The sequence below is a fragment of the Anopheles stephensi genome, chromosome 2 (assembly GCF_013141755.1).
Source record: "Anopheles stephensi strain Indian chromosome 2, UCI_ANSTEP_V1.0, whole genome shotgun sequence".
In the NCBI taxonomy this organism is placed as follows: Eukaryota; Metazoa; Arthropoda; class Insecta; order Diptera; family Culicidae; genus Anopheles; species Anopheles stephensi.
Window position 1 is genome coordinate 77675511 of NC_050202.1, and position 17553 is coordinate 77693063.

At 46.0% G+C, this 17553-nt stretch overlaps 5 protein-coding genes across 7 annotated transcripts in view; 2 read left to right on the plus strand and 3 right to left on the minus strand.

The window, feature by feature from the left end:
- Positions 1-451: 451 nt before the first annotated feature.
- LOC118508461 lies at positions 452-3194 on the minus strand. 2 transcript variants are annotated; one of them, XM_036048266.1, is made up of 4 exons: positions 2160-3194; positions 1707-2086; positions 1419-1642; positions 452-722 (listed from the first exon to the last, which is right to left on the minus strand). In XM_036048266.1, the coding sequence occupies exons 1-3, from the start codon at positions 2952-2954 to the stop codon at positions 1456-1458; spliced, it is 1362 nt and encodes a 453-aa protein (XP_035904159.1). In that variant the 5' UTR covers positions 2955-3194; the 3' UTR covers positions 452-722; positions 1419-1455. The 2 variants fall into 2 exon arrangements, with proteins under 2 accessions (XP_035904159.1, XP_035904158.1); XM_036048265.1 differs by lacking the exon at positions 452-722 and having other exon boundaries at positions 1328-1642; positions 2160-3193.
- A 164-nt stretch (positions 3195-3358) lies between these two features.
- LOC118508459 lies at positions 3359-5321 on the plus strand. The gene is made up of 3 exons (XM_036048263.1): positions 3359-4527; positions 4592-4947; positions 5015-5321. Exons 1-3 carry the CDS (start codon positions 3472-3474, stop codon positions 5193-5195), a joined length of 1593 nt encoding a protein of 530 aa, XP_035904156.1. The 5' UTR covers positions 3359-3471; the 3' UTR covers positions 5196-5321.
- On the minus strand, positions 5275-6346 carry LOC118508464. The gene is made up of 2 exons (XM_036048268.1): positions 6198-6346; positions 5275-6129 (listed from the first exon to the last, which is right to left on the minus strand). The coding sequence occupies exon 2, from the start codon at positions 6098-6100 to the stop codon at positions 5309-5311; it is 792 nt and encodes a 263-aa protein (XP_035904161.1). The 5' UTR covers positions 6101-6129; positions 6198-6346; the 3' UTR covers positions 5275-5308.
- A 238-nt stretch (positions 6347-6584) lies between these two features.
- LOC118508458 (autophagy-related protein 16-1) overlaps positions 6585-17553 on the plus strand; it is a 225615-nt gene continuing 214646 nt past the window's right edge. For both annotated transcript variants that reach the window (XM_036048261.1, XM_036048262.1), the window contains exons 1-3: positions 6585-7195; positions 7467-8234; positions 8299-8441. In XM_036048261.1, the coding sequence (XP_035904154.1) occupies positions 7096-7195; positions 7467-8234; positions 8299-8441 (1011 nt within the window). In that variant the 5' untranslated portion in view covers positions 6585-7095. The remainder of the gene's footprint in view (positions 7196-7466; positions 8235-8298; positions 8442-17553) is intronic.
- LOC118508457 overlaps positions 8514-17553 on the minus strand; it is an 86881-nt gene continuing 77841 nt past the window's right edge. Inside the window, exons 7-8 of the mRNA XM_036048259.1 lie at positions 11321-12708; positions 8514-11225 (exon numbers count right to left, since the gene is read on the minus strand). Coding sequence (XP_035904152.1) covers positions 11017-11225; positions 11321-12708 — 1597 coding nt within the window. The 3' untranslated portion in view covers positions 8514-11016. The remainder of the gene's footprint in view (positions 11226-11320; positions 12709-17553) is intronic.

Below are 17553 nucleotides of genomic sequence, written 5' to 3' on the forward strand. Positions count from 1 at the left end.
CTGTTCCGCTTCGCTATTCTGGACCGTTTCTCACATGGGTTTGTTTACGGTGCCGTTCGGTTAGTGTGCGTGTGCGGCCAGAGAAATCATAAGCGGTCGGTGCAAAGCAAACGCACACAACGGCAAACGCGCGGACTGCATGCTGGGTCGGAATAATGCCACCCGCGAGAGAACCCGCAAACCGGTCCGGGAACGTGACCGGAGAGATACCGAGGAGGTGCGTCTTCGGTAGGCGGCAATGTAACAGGTTGCTCGCTCTTTTCTCATAAGCGTAAAGCGTTGCCGTCGTCTTATGTTGGGGGAGAGCTTACGTCGATTCCGTAAGCTTGAGCTTTTTGATTTGGTGGTTCATGCAAAGGGATCGCCCCTAAAGCATACATTAAGGCGCCAAACGATCGATGCAACTATTTGATCTAAAATAATTACTTCAGACGGGTGTTTTTGTTTTTCACATAACTTCTATTGTATTCAAAATTGGAACATAGTAAATTCAAAACGTACAAGCAATATGATTTTAAACTCAGCTAACTGCTAGCAGTTCGTAACGCTATTTTTTCTATGCTTTTCTGCACAAACGTACTGGTTTGGCACTTAGTTCATATGTTCAAATCGCTCTTTAACTTATTATATTCAGTGTATGCTTTTCTCGGACTCTTCTATCCAATCTTGACGCACCGCTAACTATGCAAGGACACGGTAGCAGCTTGCCTTTACTTCCGTACCTATTGGTTCAAATTTTCCAAACAAACGTTTTACTACTTTCATCGCACATTCTTTTGTAATTATTTTATTTAAGAAAAACTTTGTACTTTTTCATTTTTCAATGTTTGCATACTGTTACCTAAATTTTGAAATAAAGTTTTTAAAACTACTACTACTACTAAATAAAGGATCTATGGTAAATCCAATAATAGCGTCTACCTACCAGAAACGGTAATTTAACCAAAATTAAATGAATATCAAAACGAGAAATAAAAATATTAATAACAAACGAACATTCATAGCGCCTTAGACTGTTCAAGGAAAGCAAAAACAAAATGCATCATATAGAATATGTTTCGTAGATTGTTTGAAAAGTTTGAAAAATTGTTAAAAAGTAATAAAAGAAGATAGCTTTAGCATGGAACTAGAGGGTGAAACTAAATGTTAAAAATTAGGGATTTTTTTTTGTTCAAGTTTCAACGATTTATGAGTTTAAACTACAGATTACGTAGCGCTTTAATTTTTTTATACTTTTGAGTAACTGTAAACTGTAATTGTGTTATGATATAGTGGGTTGAGGACCTTTGTTTTCATAAACAAATTACGAAATTAAAATATTTTTTTCCATGTTTTAAAATAATGAATCAAACTATTCTTATGGGATAGCGTATCCTGAACAGATTGATAAACTTAATATCTAATCCTGTCTAACTTACCGTATAAAACCAATGCACCGGTGCTGTTGTGTTGTCGCTAGTACGACTGGAGGAACATCCTGGGTGGTATAACTTCATAGTACTTCGATACGAGTGGATGATTTTCTACCAGCACCTGCGCCAGCACGACATGCGGTGGTAAAGGATACCGTTTGATGACAAACTGAGCCTGCCCAGTCTCGCTGATTCGTGTTCCACACCGAAGCCTTCGCTGCGCTGCTAATCTGCAATAGAAGGATCTTTTTAACAGCGTGTGTTTAGGTGACACGCCGTACTCTTACCACTTACCTCGTCAATAGTATCCGTTCGCTCTCGGTAAACTCCGGTGAAAATATGAGATCGTAGTACGGCTGCCGGGCAAGGATAGCATCCATAAGCATGTGATAGAAGGGGATATCAATGTGACAATAGTCTTCGATCGTGTCTATGGGTTGATTCTTTTTCGTGGGCTTTTTAGAACCGAGCCCTCTGCGATCATGCTTGTAGCACACTTCGATCGGCCGCAATATGCCCGTCTGTTTCGATCCTAGCCCACCACCCGACCAGCCTAGCTTTTGAAGCAATCGGTAACCGATATTGTGCTGCTCGACACATTGTACAGGTTGGTGGCTGCTTTCATTCAAAAGTCTTTCTACATTGTAATTCAGGTAGGGAAACCGCTGTATGTACTGCAAAAAAGATATGTATTTAAGGACGGTTTGTTTGAGTGTAGCAACGAACCGCGTTCCGCATGATACTTACATTCACTTGATAGCAGTAGTATTTCAGGATTTCCAGTAAATCTACCACGCATTGCGCATACGCCTTACGGTACGTGCCGGAAGTTTTGTTGATGAAATGGTTGGCAGCATAAGCTTTCACTTCGAATATCCCATGCGATATCGCACTGATGGCAATCGATATCGTACCACTACCCAAACGTTCGAACCATTCCGTTGTTTCTTTTAAAGAATTGTTCACCACAATGATGTTACGGAGTATCTCGTCCAGCGTGTGGGCCGGAAAGACGGGATCCATCCTCCAATCTAGCTCTTCCGGGTCCGCCGGAACGTGTGCCGGCGACTCATGGCATTCAGTTTTCACCGGGATTTGGGCGCGAAAACTTCTTTTCGCCTTCAAACTGTGATAAACTTTGGCCACTGGTTTACCAAGCTCGCTCACTCGCTCCATGAGCTCAGGCGCATATCTACATCCGTACGCTACCATGTTCGCGAATACTTGCGCCAGCGCAACTAACTCCTCTTCCGGGATGCATTCCTTGTGCAATTGCATGAACCATTTCTTCAAATTCCACAGCGAGTTGGTATCATGCGGGGTGCGGTATCTTTCGATGATCCAATCGGTGTTAACAGCGGGTTCCGCTGATTCCAGACTAGTTGTGGAATCTTCTGATGTTTCTGTTTCATTGCGTGCTGGCCACGGTCTAGATTTACAGCCACGAGAGAAAGGCTGAAGCCATTTACGCCGCATCCTTTTGTGTATGTTTGCCCGCCGAGTGGCTAGTCTTTTCTGACGTGCACAAGACTGAAATTTCATATTACCAGCAATTTGTGGTAATTTTCTGATTCAATCTTTGTTAATTACTAAAATCGTTTAGTAAACAATGATTCCCTACTGTTCTAGTATATTGTTGGCCCGTACCACCAATCGAAAAAAAATGATCCAACTGTAATTCAAGGTGTGCATATAGGGCAACTACAATTTGACATGCAACAAAAAGGTAATCTGGAAAGAACGTAGAATAGTATAATGAAAATTCTGCAGTTTTTTTTTTTATTAAATTGATCATAATATGAATTATTCAATTGTAATCTTTGGATTTCTAGCTTTAAATCGAACCAAAATTCCAATAAAACAACCGAACCGGTTCACTAATGTTCATCTTGGGCTGAACCGGTAATAATTTGAGCACACCGCATTGCTTCTTCAGATCTGTTTACCTTGGTCATTTAGAGTTTGACAGAAGTTACTTCTGTGAAAATCATAACAAAGACCAAAACACAAACATCCTCAAAAACGTGGTTTATTTAAAACAAATCAGAGACTGTGGAAAATGGCCAAAAAACGTAAGGTAGACTCATCTGCGAAGGAGTCAACTACAGCCAATTCTGAATCTGCAGAATTGGATATGCAGCAGTCAATCGATTGTGACATGGAACCCGATTCCGAAGCGCCAACTAAGAAAAAAGCGAAAAAGAAAAGTAAACAACCTAATGCTGCATTTGTTGAGGAAGACGTTGAAGAAACTCCGTTTAACGGTGACCAATGCAGCAATTCCGAAGCGCCAGCTAAGAAAAACGCGAAAAAGCAAAGCAAACAACCTAATGCTGCATTTGTTGAGGAAAATGTTGAAGAAGCTACGCACAACAGTGACCAATGCGGCAATGCCGAAGCGCCAGCTAAGAAAAAAGTGAAAAAGAAAAGCAAGCAATCTAGCACAGCATTGGTGGAGGAAACCGTTGAAGAAACTCCGTTTAACATTGACCAGTGCAGGAATCCGCTGGAGCAAGATGAGCATTGGGAGCTGAGGCGTGCATTTTTGGAGAAAAACCAAGAACTTTTGTCACAGGACGAGCTCATTTGTCTCGCTCAGGTGTACATTAACGTGCAACTGTTGGGTTGCCGCTATCCCCCGGAAACTATGACGCTGGTAGAAAAACTATCCGACGGTATTGGACGCGATTATCATCGCAGCCGCGCGTTTATGCTGAAACGAACGTTTGTTTCGGCCTCGGATGCGGCTGCCTCCAAGGTGCGAAGGGAAGGCCCAGTGACTGCTGCAAACGTTGATCGAACTGCCGGATCGGGGGGGCAGATGGCCGATGATTCTCAGAGCACTATCCCTTCGTTTCTGTTGAACTGTCTGCGCAACGATTTGATTATTTTGAATAACGATTTTCGGCTAACAATTGATATGTTTAACTCATTAAACAATGGCGTAAAGATTGTAGCAAGCTCCCACCCGAATGGCGAGAATATGCACGAAGCTGTAGTGAAAGCTTCAGGAACTACATTAGCAACAGTTATTGCCAATGATAGCAAGCGTGCGCTTAAAATGGCTAAGGAAAATGTGATGAAAATCCTGTCGCAGCATTGCTATTCGCTAAAGGTACGTAATTTGAATGGCATGGCTTTGAACAAGCCACTGGCTACATCGTATGTTCTAATTGCAGCGCAAAAAACAAGCCACTCAACTGGACGGAATAGAGGTCATACCGAAAACAGACACTGAAGAGCAAGGCAATGCTGAAGCAGACAAGCTCGGCACGAGCAACATGGGATTTAAACTGTTGGCCAAACTGGGTTGGAGCGGAGGATGCCTTGGCGTTCGCGGCGATGGCATAGTGAATCCCGTTACCGTGGACCAAAACGTCGGTCGTAAAGGGCTTGGAAATGCGGTCCCTGAAGTAAAACTGAATCATGCTGTGATTAAGCAAAAGCTGATGGATTTACGTGATGGAAAGATCGAAGATCATCACATTGTTTTCAGCAATGAATACTCCAAGGAGGATCGAAAACACATCCATATGTGAGTGATGCAATGGTACACGCTTTGTCAAAATTGTTATGATAACTTCATTTGTTTTCTTTTATAGGCTTGCCATTAGCATGCACTTGAAATCACAAAGTCATGGGAAGGATTCCAACGGCACCAGGCAAATTGTGGTGTCCAGAAAAGCATTGCGGCCTCGTGAATTGCTTCGTAAAATTATGCTTGAAAAGGACCCCACCTTCTGCGAAATGTACGAAGTTATACCTCCGGCTGAGCAGGAGTGACATGGTTGATTGGGTGCTTTGGTTATAGATAGTTTGAGCCATTCGACCTTATTGGTCGCTAAGGAATAATATAAAAGTGTCTTGGTTAGTACATAAATGAAGTTTGCACTTTATTAACGGCTGGGACGTTTTTGTGAGTGTGATTTTGATCGATACTGTTTCTTAACTAACTGCATCACCTCGTCTATAAGTTCAGTCTTGCTTCGACGCCTTTTCCGTTCGCCATCCGACCGGTTGCAGTACTCCTCTACATCAATTACTTCTTGTTGTACACCATGCTCGTCGTCTTCTTCGCTTATATCGATGACAATCGGCGCGGGAGTTGGATCTGGTACCGGAGTTTCTTTGCTGCTAGCTGCACGTTCTGTTGCCCCAGGCAAATCCGTACCATGGGTGTGTATCTGACAGTCGCTGGAGGTTTGTGTGCTGGCATCTTTCAAGTCAGGAGGATCCGTACAAACAGCGATGGTGTTGGAAGTCTTTATCACAGGCGCTCGGCTTTCGTGTGCTACATTATTTTTCATTTGCCATACTTCACGTATCGTGGTATATTCTTCTATCTTCAGCAAGCAGTAGGAACACACGACCGATGCGTGATCCTTCTCGTAAGTAATTGCAATATCGGACAGCCTGTAAATAGTTTCAAAGTGCGCTTCCGTCAGCTCGATCCCGCCGCCTAAATTAAATATCGGCGAACACAAATGGTCTGTGCTATGGCATAAACGGCACTGTAACGTTGGCAACATGTCATCCGGTAAAATGATGACTTCTGATTTCACTATAACTTCATCAGACCAACAAAGGTTGGCCTCTGTCGGATCATCTACAGCGGGACCTTTATCGAAGTTGTCCGGTACTGACGAAGTTTCGCTATTCCCTTCTCCGCCCATTCTGCCCCTTGTCATGTTGATGTGTTTATCACTACTTTTTGGTTCTGTATCAAGAAATGAGAGAAGGTTCTTCAGATTGTCTTCTGTGCCTTAAATTGTTTGAGGTACTTACTTGAACCTTGCTAAAATTAATTAAACTATGAAGGAAACCAACAGTATTTACAGGAGTTGTGTTGTGTGGTTTTCTTCCCGCGTCGTTGTTGTATCATTGCAAACAAAGTTTGGCAGATCTGAGTATTGACCAAGGTTTATACAACATTTTCGGCGATTCAATGCGAGTGAAAATATCTCAATTTTACAACCAAAATCGTTTTTTGTGCTAGATTTGAGGTTTATTTTTTTTAGCAATAAAAAAACATTTTCATGCCTGACCTCGATGCCTACCTCGATTCATTGTAGACGAATTAGGCTGGTACTAAAAGTAAAACCATAGTAGGCATTGGTTAGATCTTCTCTTAGCAGGTATAAAAGCAGACTATTCTGGCGTGAGAACTGAGTCTTATTCTAATCGTTTGTCGTGAACGGTTCGGTGCAACAAATAAACTGCCCAAAGTTAGTGAAAGTTCAAAAGCAGAAATCCGTCGGTTGTACGCCCAGCACTCGTGCAAGAAAATAGTAGTGAGCGAAACCATTTCAAGATATTTGTTTACATCGCGCGGCTGTCAGCAATGAATCGCTAGAAGTGGAAGAAAGTGCTAATCAAAACACAAACACACGGTGGGGTCTTGTACGCGGTGTAATCTGGCTATGAAATCGAAAATTCATACGTTGAACCGTCTGAAAAGTGAAGTGAATATTCCTCATCTAGCAAGCCTTGTCCTGTAAATGTGCCGCGACGTTGTGCGTTGAATGCTGTGAGCAAATTTGTGTGTGGCCGAATTTGGTGAATTTCCAGCGGGAGTGGTAGTAGTCGTCGGTGCAAAGGCCACAAATTTCGCAATCACAAAAGTGCAATTTCGAAAGAAAGAATCATTTACCAACGAATCGTGTGAGCAGCGTGCTGCAGCGTTATGGCAAAGATGCAGGAAAACTGGCGCGATGTCATTGCCGATAGACTACGGGAGCGAAATAAAAATGAATCGGCACGGTTTGCTGATATTATACACTACAGTAAGTGTCCTTGCGAAACCGGTTCACTGACATGCTGGGCGATAAATTAGATTATGCGTACGGTGTAATGCATCCTTCCCGAGTGCAATATGGGCGTACGCCGTACAAGCAATCTGCTGCCACTCTTGGCTGCGAAAGTGAAAGGAGAAAGTGATGTGCGTAATACGCTACGGATGAAATTTTGCGTGACGGTGTAACCATATGGCAATGGGGGACTTTAATTTTTCTTTATATTATACACCATTTTTATTTTGTTTCTCTTCCATTTCAGATAACCGATTGTTCGATACGGCCGCCAAGCTGCGACAGGAAAATTTGGATTTGAAAATTGATCGAAAAATACGGGACAGTGTGAATGTGGCGGGAACGGCGGGTGGTAGTGGCACCGGTTTCGGGACGGACGTGGCAGCCATAACAAATGCGCAAATTCAATCGCTCGAAAAGAAGGTGCTTGCCCAACAGGAAGAGCTGACGGACCTGCACAAACGAAAGGGCGAACATTCGCAAATGGTGATCACCCTGAACCAGCGGTTGTCCGATCTGCAGAGACTGCTGGTCGAGAGGGAGCGCGCGCTGGCCGAGAAAACGGCCCTGTCCGTCGCACTGAAGGAGGAGTTGGATGAGCTGAAAGCATCGCACGTTACCATAAAGGATGAATCGCTAGCCTCGCAGTTGCGCGCCAATACGGCCGAAGACAAGCTGCGCACAGTGCAGGACGAAAACACCAAGCTGCTCAACCTGCTGATGGAGTACAAATCGCGCGATGCCGAGATTATGAACAAGGAAAATGATAAGTTTGTGAAGGAGAAAAAGGCACGCATCGAAAGCGAACTCGAACGGGCGATACGGGACATTCCGGGTCCTTCGTCGCTCGGACCCGACCTGGACCGGTTCGATATAGACGGCCTGCCGGAAGGTGTCGAGTTTAAGTTTGATGCTCACGATGGCGAGGTAAATGCGGTGCGCTGGAGTCCGATTGAGCGTATCGTGGCCACCGGTGGTGCTGACCGGAAGGTGAAGCTGTGGGACGTGGGGAAAGGTAACAAAAGCCGTACGAGTTCGCGAAGCGGATGCAATCACACATTTTGGTTTTCTGTTTTTAGGTATCTGTGAGCAGCGTGGTGTGCTTGTAGGCAGCAATCAAGGCATCAATTCGGTAGAGTTTGATACGACCGGTTCCATGATTTTGGCCGCGTCCAACGATTCTGCCAGCCGGATGTGGTCGGTCGTGGATCATCGATTAAGGGTGAGTTGAAATCGATGCTTTGGATCAATCGTTCATTAGATGGCTTGGGTGCATACAAATTGAGACACGGGGTTTATTTTTAAGTTTATTCACTTTATTAAAATAATGTTTCACATTACAGTAACGTTTTCCTATTTGATCGCCGTAAACCGATGTTTGTTGGTTAAGCCACTGATGCTTAATCGCATGCTCTTCTGCGATGGTAGAGTGTCTAGCGAATACATAGAAAACATATGCATATGTATTGTATGTAGTACTATTGCGTTATGACACGCATTTGCAATTCTTTCGAAACCGATTGCTTTGCGTGGCCGTTCGGTTGGATTTTGTTTGTCGTTAAACGTTTTCCTCTCCTCTTTTCCTCCTCACTGTTACTTCTTCTCTTGCGTTCCATCTACTAGCCTAAGGTTGTTTTGTTGCGCAATTAAGTTAATGTTAATTTGATTTCATTACATTTAAATTAAGTTAAATTATCATTTACTTTTTTGACTTTTATGCGGTTTGTGTGTGTGATGGGAGTGTGTGGATGTGTTTGTTTCTTTTTATTCTTTTTCATTTCTCTTTTATCTTCGCTTGCTTAGCTTTGTTTTGTATATTGAGGGTTAGTAATTGTTTTTTTTATTTGAGCTGTGAAAATGAATGGGTTTTGGCGGATAGTTCTGCCAAGGGCTGTACTAAAAATGCATTTTAAAATATTGAAGGAAGCACTAGACAGAGCTGTTGTTTTGCTACAGACCTGCCAGGTCGTTTGGAAATAGTTTACGCGGACATTTGCTATTGACTACTAACTATTGTTATGCGTATCTTTCTTACTTGTGGCTAAGATTAGTTGCGAATGTATTCATTGAAATGCCATTACATTTAGTGGCAGTTTTGTGTTAAGGTAATGCAGAAGATTATGCGCTGGGTATTGTTTCGGTTTTTGTTTTTTTTACCAGTGGGAGATGTGAGTGAGTGCAAAAATGTGGGGGTTGTTTTTATCGCTTTGCGTACTGAGTATGATTTGTGTTCATTTTTAAATTACAAAGCAAAAGCAAATAAAAAAAAAAATCGTTTCAAGATGCCCTCAGACGCTAAAGATCCGCGTGTGACACATGCTCAAATGCGGTGTGCTTCAAAGAACTAATAAAAGTTAGAGATTATAAAAAATAAATTATGATAAATGCTTAAAATTAAGGCCGCACATTTCACTGGCTGACAAGTGGCGTGAGCCGAGGCCATAATGAAATGCGGACCCGCACCGGGCATCGTCTGCCCAGTGCAGGTCCAAATTTGCTGTTGGATCCCTTGCGCAATGCAAAACTCAAATAAAAGCTTTCGTTCGGTTTCATTTGAGTTGTTCATTGCGGTTTGATCGTGGCGCTCCGGTCCCGAACTACTTGCACACGTCTCGCAAAAAAAAACTAAAACGTTCGCCGGCCTAAGTGTGGCCTTAAAGTCCGGAGAAAAGGACAAATGGATATACAATGCTACAGATTGGTCGATGTTTCCCCATATCATGTTTAACACCACGGCCGTCACTGTCGGATCGAGGGGATACGCATGGGGGGTACGGGATTGTTCCTATCGTTAAGCTACTACCTTACTCTTCGCCCTTTTGCTAGGTGAATTTTGTCTTTGTTTTTTTTTCTCCTCTCTTTTTTCATTATTTAGTCGAAACAGTTGCTACTGCTAATTCTAACACACGCACGCACTCTGCATTACCCGCACACTTGCGCACAAGCGGCGCGGCAATGCACTCATTCATCCTAGTCGTTCAGTCATGCAGATCAGTCTCACAAACGGAAGAAGCTTTTTTTGCGTTTTAATTCGTAATGCCTATCACAATTACGCGTTCACCCTCGCACACACACACAGTTCCTACCAACCCCTCTCCCTTATAATGTTTCGTTGTTCCCTTTTTTTCTGCTAAAGAGATGTAACTTCTGTTTTTGTTTTCTAACTCACACAATTTGTCCTTCTGTTTTATATTCTAGTCGTCCTTTTCTCCAATATGATTTAATTCATCGATTGTATGATCTTTGCATGAAAATGGTGATAAAATGATACTTGATTGGGTGTATGATTGGTTTTCTAAATGTGATTATGAGTTATTCATTCGCTTTTTTTAAAAAAAGACTCGCTCACTAGAGGCACTTTCTTCGTTTTGTTAATAGATCTAGAAAATAATAATTGCGCACATCCAACATTGAAGGGATTCGTTTTACGTATATGCACCACGTGATTCGAATGACAGTAAGCGATCGCTGGCTGATGGGTGAACATTTATCCTCAGGACAAAGGCTACCCGCACCATCGACCTTCACGATGTTGGCGATTGGATTGCATTTTGCTCGAAAGTAGTAGATTTGCATTATGTACAAATAGTGCAAATGTTACTATCACCTTCCACAGCAATCCAATCGGCCAGAACGCTTCTGAACAGTGCTTAGTGTTCAGCAACGTTCATCGTCTGTTCTTGTTGAGTGTGTATGTTTTGTGTTTGTCCGTTTGACGTGGGATACCTTTTGTAAGCTAAATCTGTTCCGGTGCAAATTTGGTGGGGATGTGGTCAGCAGCATTGGCGTGGTGCAATTTAAAAGTGCCTACCGGCGTAACCACTGTCATACAGTTTGCACATAGAGTCTGCTCGGCTTCCGGTCATCGTTGGGGTCGGCACGACCGACGAACCCATGGAGGCGTTCTCGAACTGACGCTGCTTTCGGCGGCGCTGCCACAGATAAGTCCAGATGGCAATCACAGCCAACTGACCGAGCAGGAAGACGGCTCCGGCAACGATAAGACCTGGACGAGAAGGGGGAGGGGAACAATGGGAAAACCCGAAACAGCGTTAGCATCATACGCGCACGACCCACTGGTGTGGTTGATCGTATACTTACCTAATCCATTGACACAGATTCCTTGGCCATCGCCGGCCACGAACACGGTTTCACTGCTGCTAAGCTTTGGCTTGGCACCCTGCTGCTTTTCGAATCCGAACTTGTCCGTAATTTGGATCGACTGTACCAGCAGCATATCGTCCTGCGGGGCTTGGCGTGTGGTTTCCCGGCGATGGCGTACGGCCGCATCCATCAGTGCGCTCGTCGTAGCGTTAATCGATCGTCGCTTGCGTCCGTACGATACCATCGACCGCAGCTCACCGCCAAAGTCATCCTGATCGCACTGCACCGGTTCACAGGTCGGCATGCACGGTGTGACGAGCGCTCGGAACTGTACCATCTCCGACGACGGGAACTTGAATGCATCGAAGTGCGAGAGCAGAATCTTGCCGGACGTTGCGCTTTTGTAGATTGGTCCCATGATGAAGTGATCCGTAGGGCAACCGCGGGCATCGATGAGCGTAATTTCGCTGCTGTCCACCCCGTCCATCGCGACCAGCTCGCGGACAAAGATCTCGTACGGTGACTGTGGGTCCAGGATCTCGAAGCGCAGTGCCAGGGGATCGCCAACCTCGGCCGTGCGCATCATTTCGCTGCCGTCGCGCGTGGTAATCTTCATCACTACGTTGGGCGAATCCACGACAACCTCTTCCGACAAGGCCGGTTCAATGTCGCCGGTAACGTCCAGATCGACATCGTTCGAGACGGTCTTGTTGGTCAGATCGTACTGGCAGGTGACGGCCAACCCCAGATCGGAGGACGTAACGATCGTATCGTGATGCTGGATAACGACATCGTTCAGGTAGCGGCCGAGACCGTTCTGGCGCACATTGCAGTCGATGTCCTGGTAGCCCATGCGCAGTTCGAACTCGAGCGAGTTCTTTACATCGACCGAGCACGAGTTCGGCGCACCCTTGGCGTACACCTTGCCGTCGAACAGTTTGGAGGTACGGATCTTGGCAATCATGTCGCCGGCACGGCATTCGATCGAAACGTTATAGCACGAGGACAGCTCGTAGGTGGCGGCTTCCGGAACGTCCAGATAGGGATCCTGAATGTCGGACAGCGTGGCACGGCTGTGATGGGACAGGCGGCACACCATATCGCCGGTATCTCCGTAGTCGTACGAGTGGCAACGGTACGGCGAGCTCAGGCACAGCTCACGGCACTCGTCCACGCTGGCCACGTCCTGGTACACCGAGTCGACCGTCTTTAAGATGCGGCCGGACAGGCGCTTGAATTCGCACAGCTTGGTTGGTTCCTCGGCGCAGTTGTTCTCCAGGTAGTCGGCACCATCATTCGTCTGGAAGGCGGATGATCCGGCCAGTGTGATACGGTCCATGTCGGACAGTTCGCAAGTCATTGTGGTCTGGTAAAAGTTGGCCGAACTAAAGTGGGGGACGAGAAAACGAGAAAACAATCATGTACATGAGAATGTATGTTTGAATTATCGATTTGCACATTTTGCATGACGCAGAATTTAATTGTAAAGATCATGAAATAGTTTTGAAACCCGTTGGGGCCGGTTTAGCGATCGAGAACGTTAACGGTAGCATTATGAGCGGTGCGGTGATAGCAATCTCTGGCTCTGGTCTGGTTGTGTTCACAGAGCGACACCTCGTGTGCTGTGGCATTCCACACCGCAGCTGGTTCACCGTTACACGAGTTTGTCATATTCAAATCAGTAAAATTTAATCTCGACACCAATTGCCATCCGTTTGCATACGGTGTGCCCTATATTGTGTGCAATGAACAACTGGTAGCACGCGCAGAACGCTTTCCGCGCAGGGAACGGACGATCGGGCTTAACGATCCTAACGGGGAATGAATTCTAGTACAGAGTTAGTACGGTGAAGCAAAGGACGCTAGACGCGTTAGTGAAACGGTCTTGCGCTGCAAAGGGCCTCAGCTGGTGCGGTGTCGCGGTGTCCGCCGATGTGTGGTAGTAATTATAATAATTGATCAATTTTCATCGATAGCGGATGCAGCCTGCGCCTGCCTACAGTCGACTACGTTGGTCGTCTGTGTCGTTCGAAGGGCAGCGAATATGTTTCCGGGTACACGCTCGCTAGCCGTGCAGATTACGGTCCTGGTAACGCCAAACAACATCGCGCAAAGATTGAACTAACAAATAGCGTCTGGGACAGGCTGATGGGCTGATGGACTAGTAAGAGTAAGAGTTTGACCCATAACCGGAAGGCGTTCGGGCAAATTGGAGCGAAGCAAATTGAACGGGTGGGTGCCACATGCAAGTATGTCGCACCCTCACCGTCTATTGTGTGGTCCGAACCGCAAAGCAAACAATCGACCCAGACACGCTGCTTTGCTGTCTGCGGTTTTAGGGTGCTTTCCATTTCATGCCGCGTCCCCTTTCTCCGGCACAGGTTGTCCACGCCATTTCGTTCAGATAATCTTTCTTGTCTACCCTCATTCGGTCAGCAATCAGGTGGAAGGCTGTGGCTAGGGTCTTTTGAACTGCCCAAAGGTAGCGTGGCATGAGCCTTACAGATGCGTTCAGTTCGCTTTACCGAGTCATTCCCTGTTTGATAAGTTCGTAAATCGAATCGAAACAAAATGAAGCAAATTGTACAACGAGAAGTTGTAATTTTGCTACCTCGATTAAGCTTATGGCTAATTTATTCCTGGTAGTGCCAACAGCATCCTTCTCTTCGGAGTGAGATGAAAGTAAAGTATTGATGCGTAATCAAACTGGCGGCACCGAACAGTAAAACCGACTGCCCGCTGGACGCCAGAAGGTATAAAATGATTTTAAGCCACGTATCCTTAACCGATGGTTGAAATGATATTTTCGGAATTTCGTGATAAAAATGACCCGGAAAACGAGTTTCTGCTTCTGCGCTAATGTTTTCTTCGTCCGCCTTTTTTTGATACTGTTCTTTTTTTTCCTGTCCGACCCGCCACAGAATCTCAATTGAAAACCAAACCAGAAAATACACGAAATTGGAGAGAACAATTTGGAAAACCACAATCCTTGTTGGCGTGTGTGTGCCTGAAGTGTGGTGAAGGGAAACTGCGAGACAGGCCTCCCCACCGGAAAGGTCATTGATCAATCGCACCCTACATTGATCTGGTGGCGTGCCGATCGCACACAGCGAGCTGATTTGCGTACACTACTAGATCGGCGGCAGAACCCGATGGTGCCACAAAAGTGTTTGTTTGTGCTTATGCCCATTTCCGTTGCACACGTCCGCTTGAATGTTCATGATAAGCGCTTTTGATTTGCTTAATTTCCTATCCATTTTTCAAACTGAAAGATACGAGTCCCACCGGGTTCATCTATCTGGCTGGTAGCTGATTGGGCGACAGTGCTTGTGAGAATTGTGTGAAAAGAAATGGAAAACACATAAAATTCTCGTCCCCATCGTCGGTCGGTCTGTCGAGGGTGGGGGTTGGTAGGCGCAAGGGCAAGGGGGACGCAAAACCCTGCACGCAATTCGTGGTTTGGGTCTTGATTGGTTTAGGTGCTTGATCGGCCATCCGAGACAGTGGACAGAGAAAGAAAGATAGGGGTCATCGAACCGGAACGTCCTTGAGGGAAAAAGGGTGAGGTGTACGAATAGCAAATAATAGTAATGATAGTTAAGGTCGCGAGAAACGAATAATAATGACACTTGTGCGCGCGGCCACAAAAGGGGAACGGAGCCGGTGCAAATTGAACTGTTTCGGAAGGTAGCTCGGCAGGCAAAGGCTGATGACATCGTCATCCCGTCGCACAAGATCCGTGTGGCCGTTCCGGTGGTTTGCGTTTGATGATTGATTACAGTCGGTCTGCAAAAAGCGAACGCTAACTGATGGACTGCTATCGACAGCCGGACAAGACAGTGGCCAAAGACAACACGCGCTGGGAAAAGATGGATCGATCGATAGAACCGTTCTGACGTGGTGGTTGCTATTCATCCGTCCCAGGATCGGTGTCGCTATCCCTCATCCGATGGATCCTCAGTGAGTGTTTGTGTGTGTATGGTGAGCATTCAGCAAACGATTTGTACGCTGTCATGTGTACACAAGGATTACCATTCGGAGGCATCGCTCTGTAGCCGAACGACAATAATTGGCGATCATTAGAGTCGTCGCCCAGTTGTCGCTTGGTTTTGTCACGAGTCTAATCCTCCTCTCCTTGCTGGAGTCGCTTAGGTTGGGCAATCGGTTTGGATGGCCAACTACCGCCAGTTACGATCAAGTGACTCCACAGCACGCTCGGTCTGTATTTGCTTGAATGGAAAGTGGTCAACTCGCCCGGTCTGTCGGTGCATGCTAAACCAGCGTGGAATGCTTGTTCTGCAATAGTTTTAACAAGCGCATGGTGCTTTATTAAATCAAAATGGCTTTGAATGGGCGTTCAATCGCGCTGGGGCGCAGTGTCGGCGGAAAAGGAAACACGCGGAAGATAGGAAGGAACGCTTGGGCAGATTCTCTGCACGCTCGGCCTTCCTTTTACCGCCAATGGAAAGGTTCGATGGGCTTGCGATAGGCAATAATAATAGGTTTCGCAGTACATCCGGGGATAGATAGTTTTACTTGTTATTACTTTTATCCGACTTCCATTATTTGCCTTCATGTGAGCGCGAACACGCCTCGCGGTACCAAATCGAGCGAAGTACAAACACACCTACACTCACACACACACACACACACACGTGCGCTTTCCTCCAGCATCGGGGTGCGCGTTGTTTCATAAGCGCATTGACAAGCAGGCAGGCCTTTGCTAAAAGCGGGGTTCGACCAAAGTCCCATTTCCACAATGGAGCCCAGGCACACTCCAAATTGGACAAAAAAAAACCTCACCAAGGGTGGAGAGATTCTTATCAGTGAAGGAAGTTGAGCAACTTTGGACCGACGAAGCGCAAGATGCTGTGGAGCAATGTGGAGCAACGACGGGAAGCGGAGGAAGTTTGGGCGAAGCAAGCGGGAAGAAATATAAAATATGTACGGGTTTGGTTGGTACAAAGTGCGCTTAATGGTCTATCTCTCCCCTGTTTGCTAACAATTGTGGCGAAAGATGTCCTCCTATCGTGCCGTTTTTTTTTGTTCGGTTTTTTTTGTTCCTTCTGCTCAGTCCAAACATTCTGCCTTGTGCGCCCTCATCTTCCAAAGTTGGCGGGTATGGACAAAAGCTCTATGGACGCTGCTCCCATAGCGAGTTGGTCGTTTCCGGCCCCGGTCGCATACCGGGTGGGTTCGTTTGCCGTTCTGCACAGTGCTAGAGGTCGTGGTTCAACTAGTAATTGTTTCTCCATGCTGCTATCGTCTAACAATAATGATATAGTACGAGCTTCCAGCTGCTTCTAAGCCACCCTTAGTCGGCCACCACAATCCAACCCCCATTACCTGCGCTGCTCGGAAAGCGGAAGGTGATGGACCTGTGCATCCATGTTCAGAACGGTGAATCGTTCTAAAAAAGGGCGTTGCGCAAGCATCGTTCGCGATCGAATTCGAGCACGACTAGATTTCGCGCAAGGTGTGTGTGCGCGCGCGCGACTAGACAAGCGGTCAGCACCGGAGCACCAAAAAGCCAAGGGAAGAATATAATTAACAGGTTGTTATGGATTCCTTTTGAAGATGCTTTAATGCTCGCCAGAAACGCTAACCTGGAGCCCCCGCACATTTGGTGCAGAATCGTATCGTACAATTACGAGACGGCGCTCACGGGCGAGGGGATTGTATGCGGTGGTCCGCTGGTTCCTTTCTATGTGATCCATTTTGTGCTAATAAGACAAGCTTCATCACCCTTCGAGTGGATGAAGAATGAATCGCGGTACAGGTTGTTGTACCTTTGGGCTCTTTCTCTTCCTCTGCCTTTCTCTCTCTCTCTCTCTCTCTTGGCGAAAAACACTTTGAAAGCACGTACTCTGGCGGACGGGTGAAACATTAAGAACGTCCTACCCGTAACTTCTGCTTGCGCGTGCCGTGTACGATCTAGTCGAATGATTGGGGAGTAATTGGAATGTCAGCGGAATCGCGCGCACCGGGCCACATGCCAGCACGACAGGCCATCCTTTCTTGGCCAGGTCGGCGATTCGTGGTTCGCGGCAGGGACATGCGGGTTAGACAAGATCTACTAACTGCTTGATGGTTATCAAGCACCGAAGTCATGTCGCCGCAGATAGTACTGCACACACGATCTAACAATGGTGTAGCGGCGCAGGTGGTAGGAGGACTCGGTGTAGAAGTCATCATGCCGGTGACCTTAGCGAATCCTCGTCACATCCCTG

Bases quoted from the DNA above. Each gene is read 5' to 3' on its own strand.
- LOC118508461 (XM_036048266.1), bottom strand. From the start codon at position 2,954: ATGAAATTTCAGTCTTGTGCACGTCAGAAAAGACTAGCCACTCGGCGG. The intron at 2,087-2,159 runs GTAAGTATCATG...TCTTTTTTGCAG, and splicing joins ACTACTGCTATCAAGTGAAT to TACATACAGCGGTTTCCCTA. The intron at 1,643-1,706 runs GTAAGTGGTAAG...CTTCTATTGCAG, and splicing joins GAACGGATACTATTGACGAG to ATTAGCAGCGCAGCGAAGGC.
- LOC118508459 (XM_036048263.1), top strand. From the start codon at position 3,472: ATGGCCAAAAAACGTAAGGTAGACTCATCTGCGAAGGAGTCAACTACA. The intron at 4,528-4,591 runs GTACGTAATTTG...TTCTAATTGCAG, and splicing joins AGCATTGCTATTCGCTAAAG to CGCAAAAAACAAGCCACTCA. The intron at 4,948-5,014 runs GTGAGTGATGCA...TTTCTTTTATAG, and splicing joins GATCGAAAACACATCCATAT to GCTTGCCATTAGCATGCACT.
- LOC118508464 (XM_036048268.1), bottom strand. From the start codon at position 6,100: ATGACAAGGGGCAGAATGGGCGGAGAAGGGAATAGCGAAACTTCGTCA.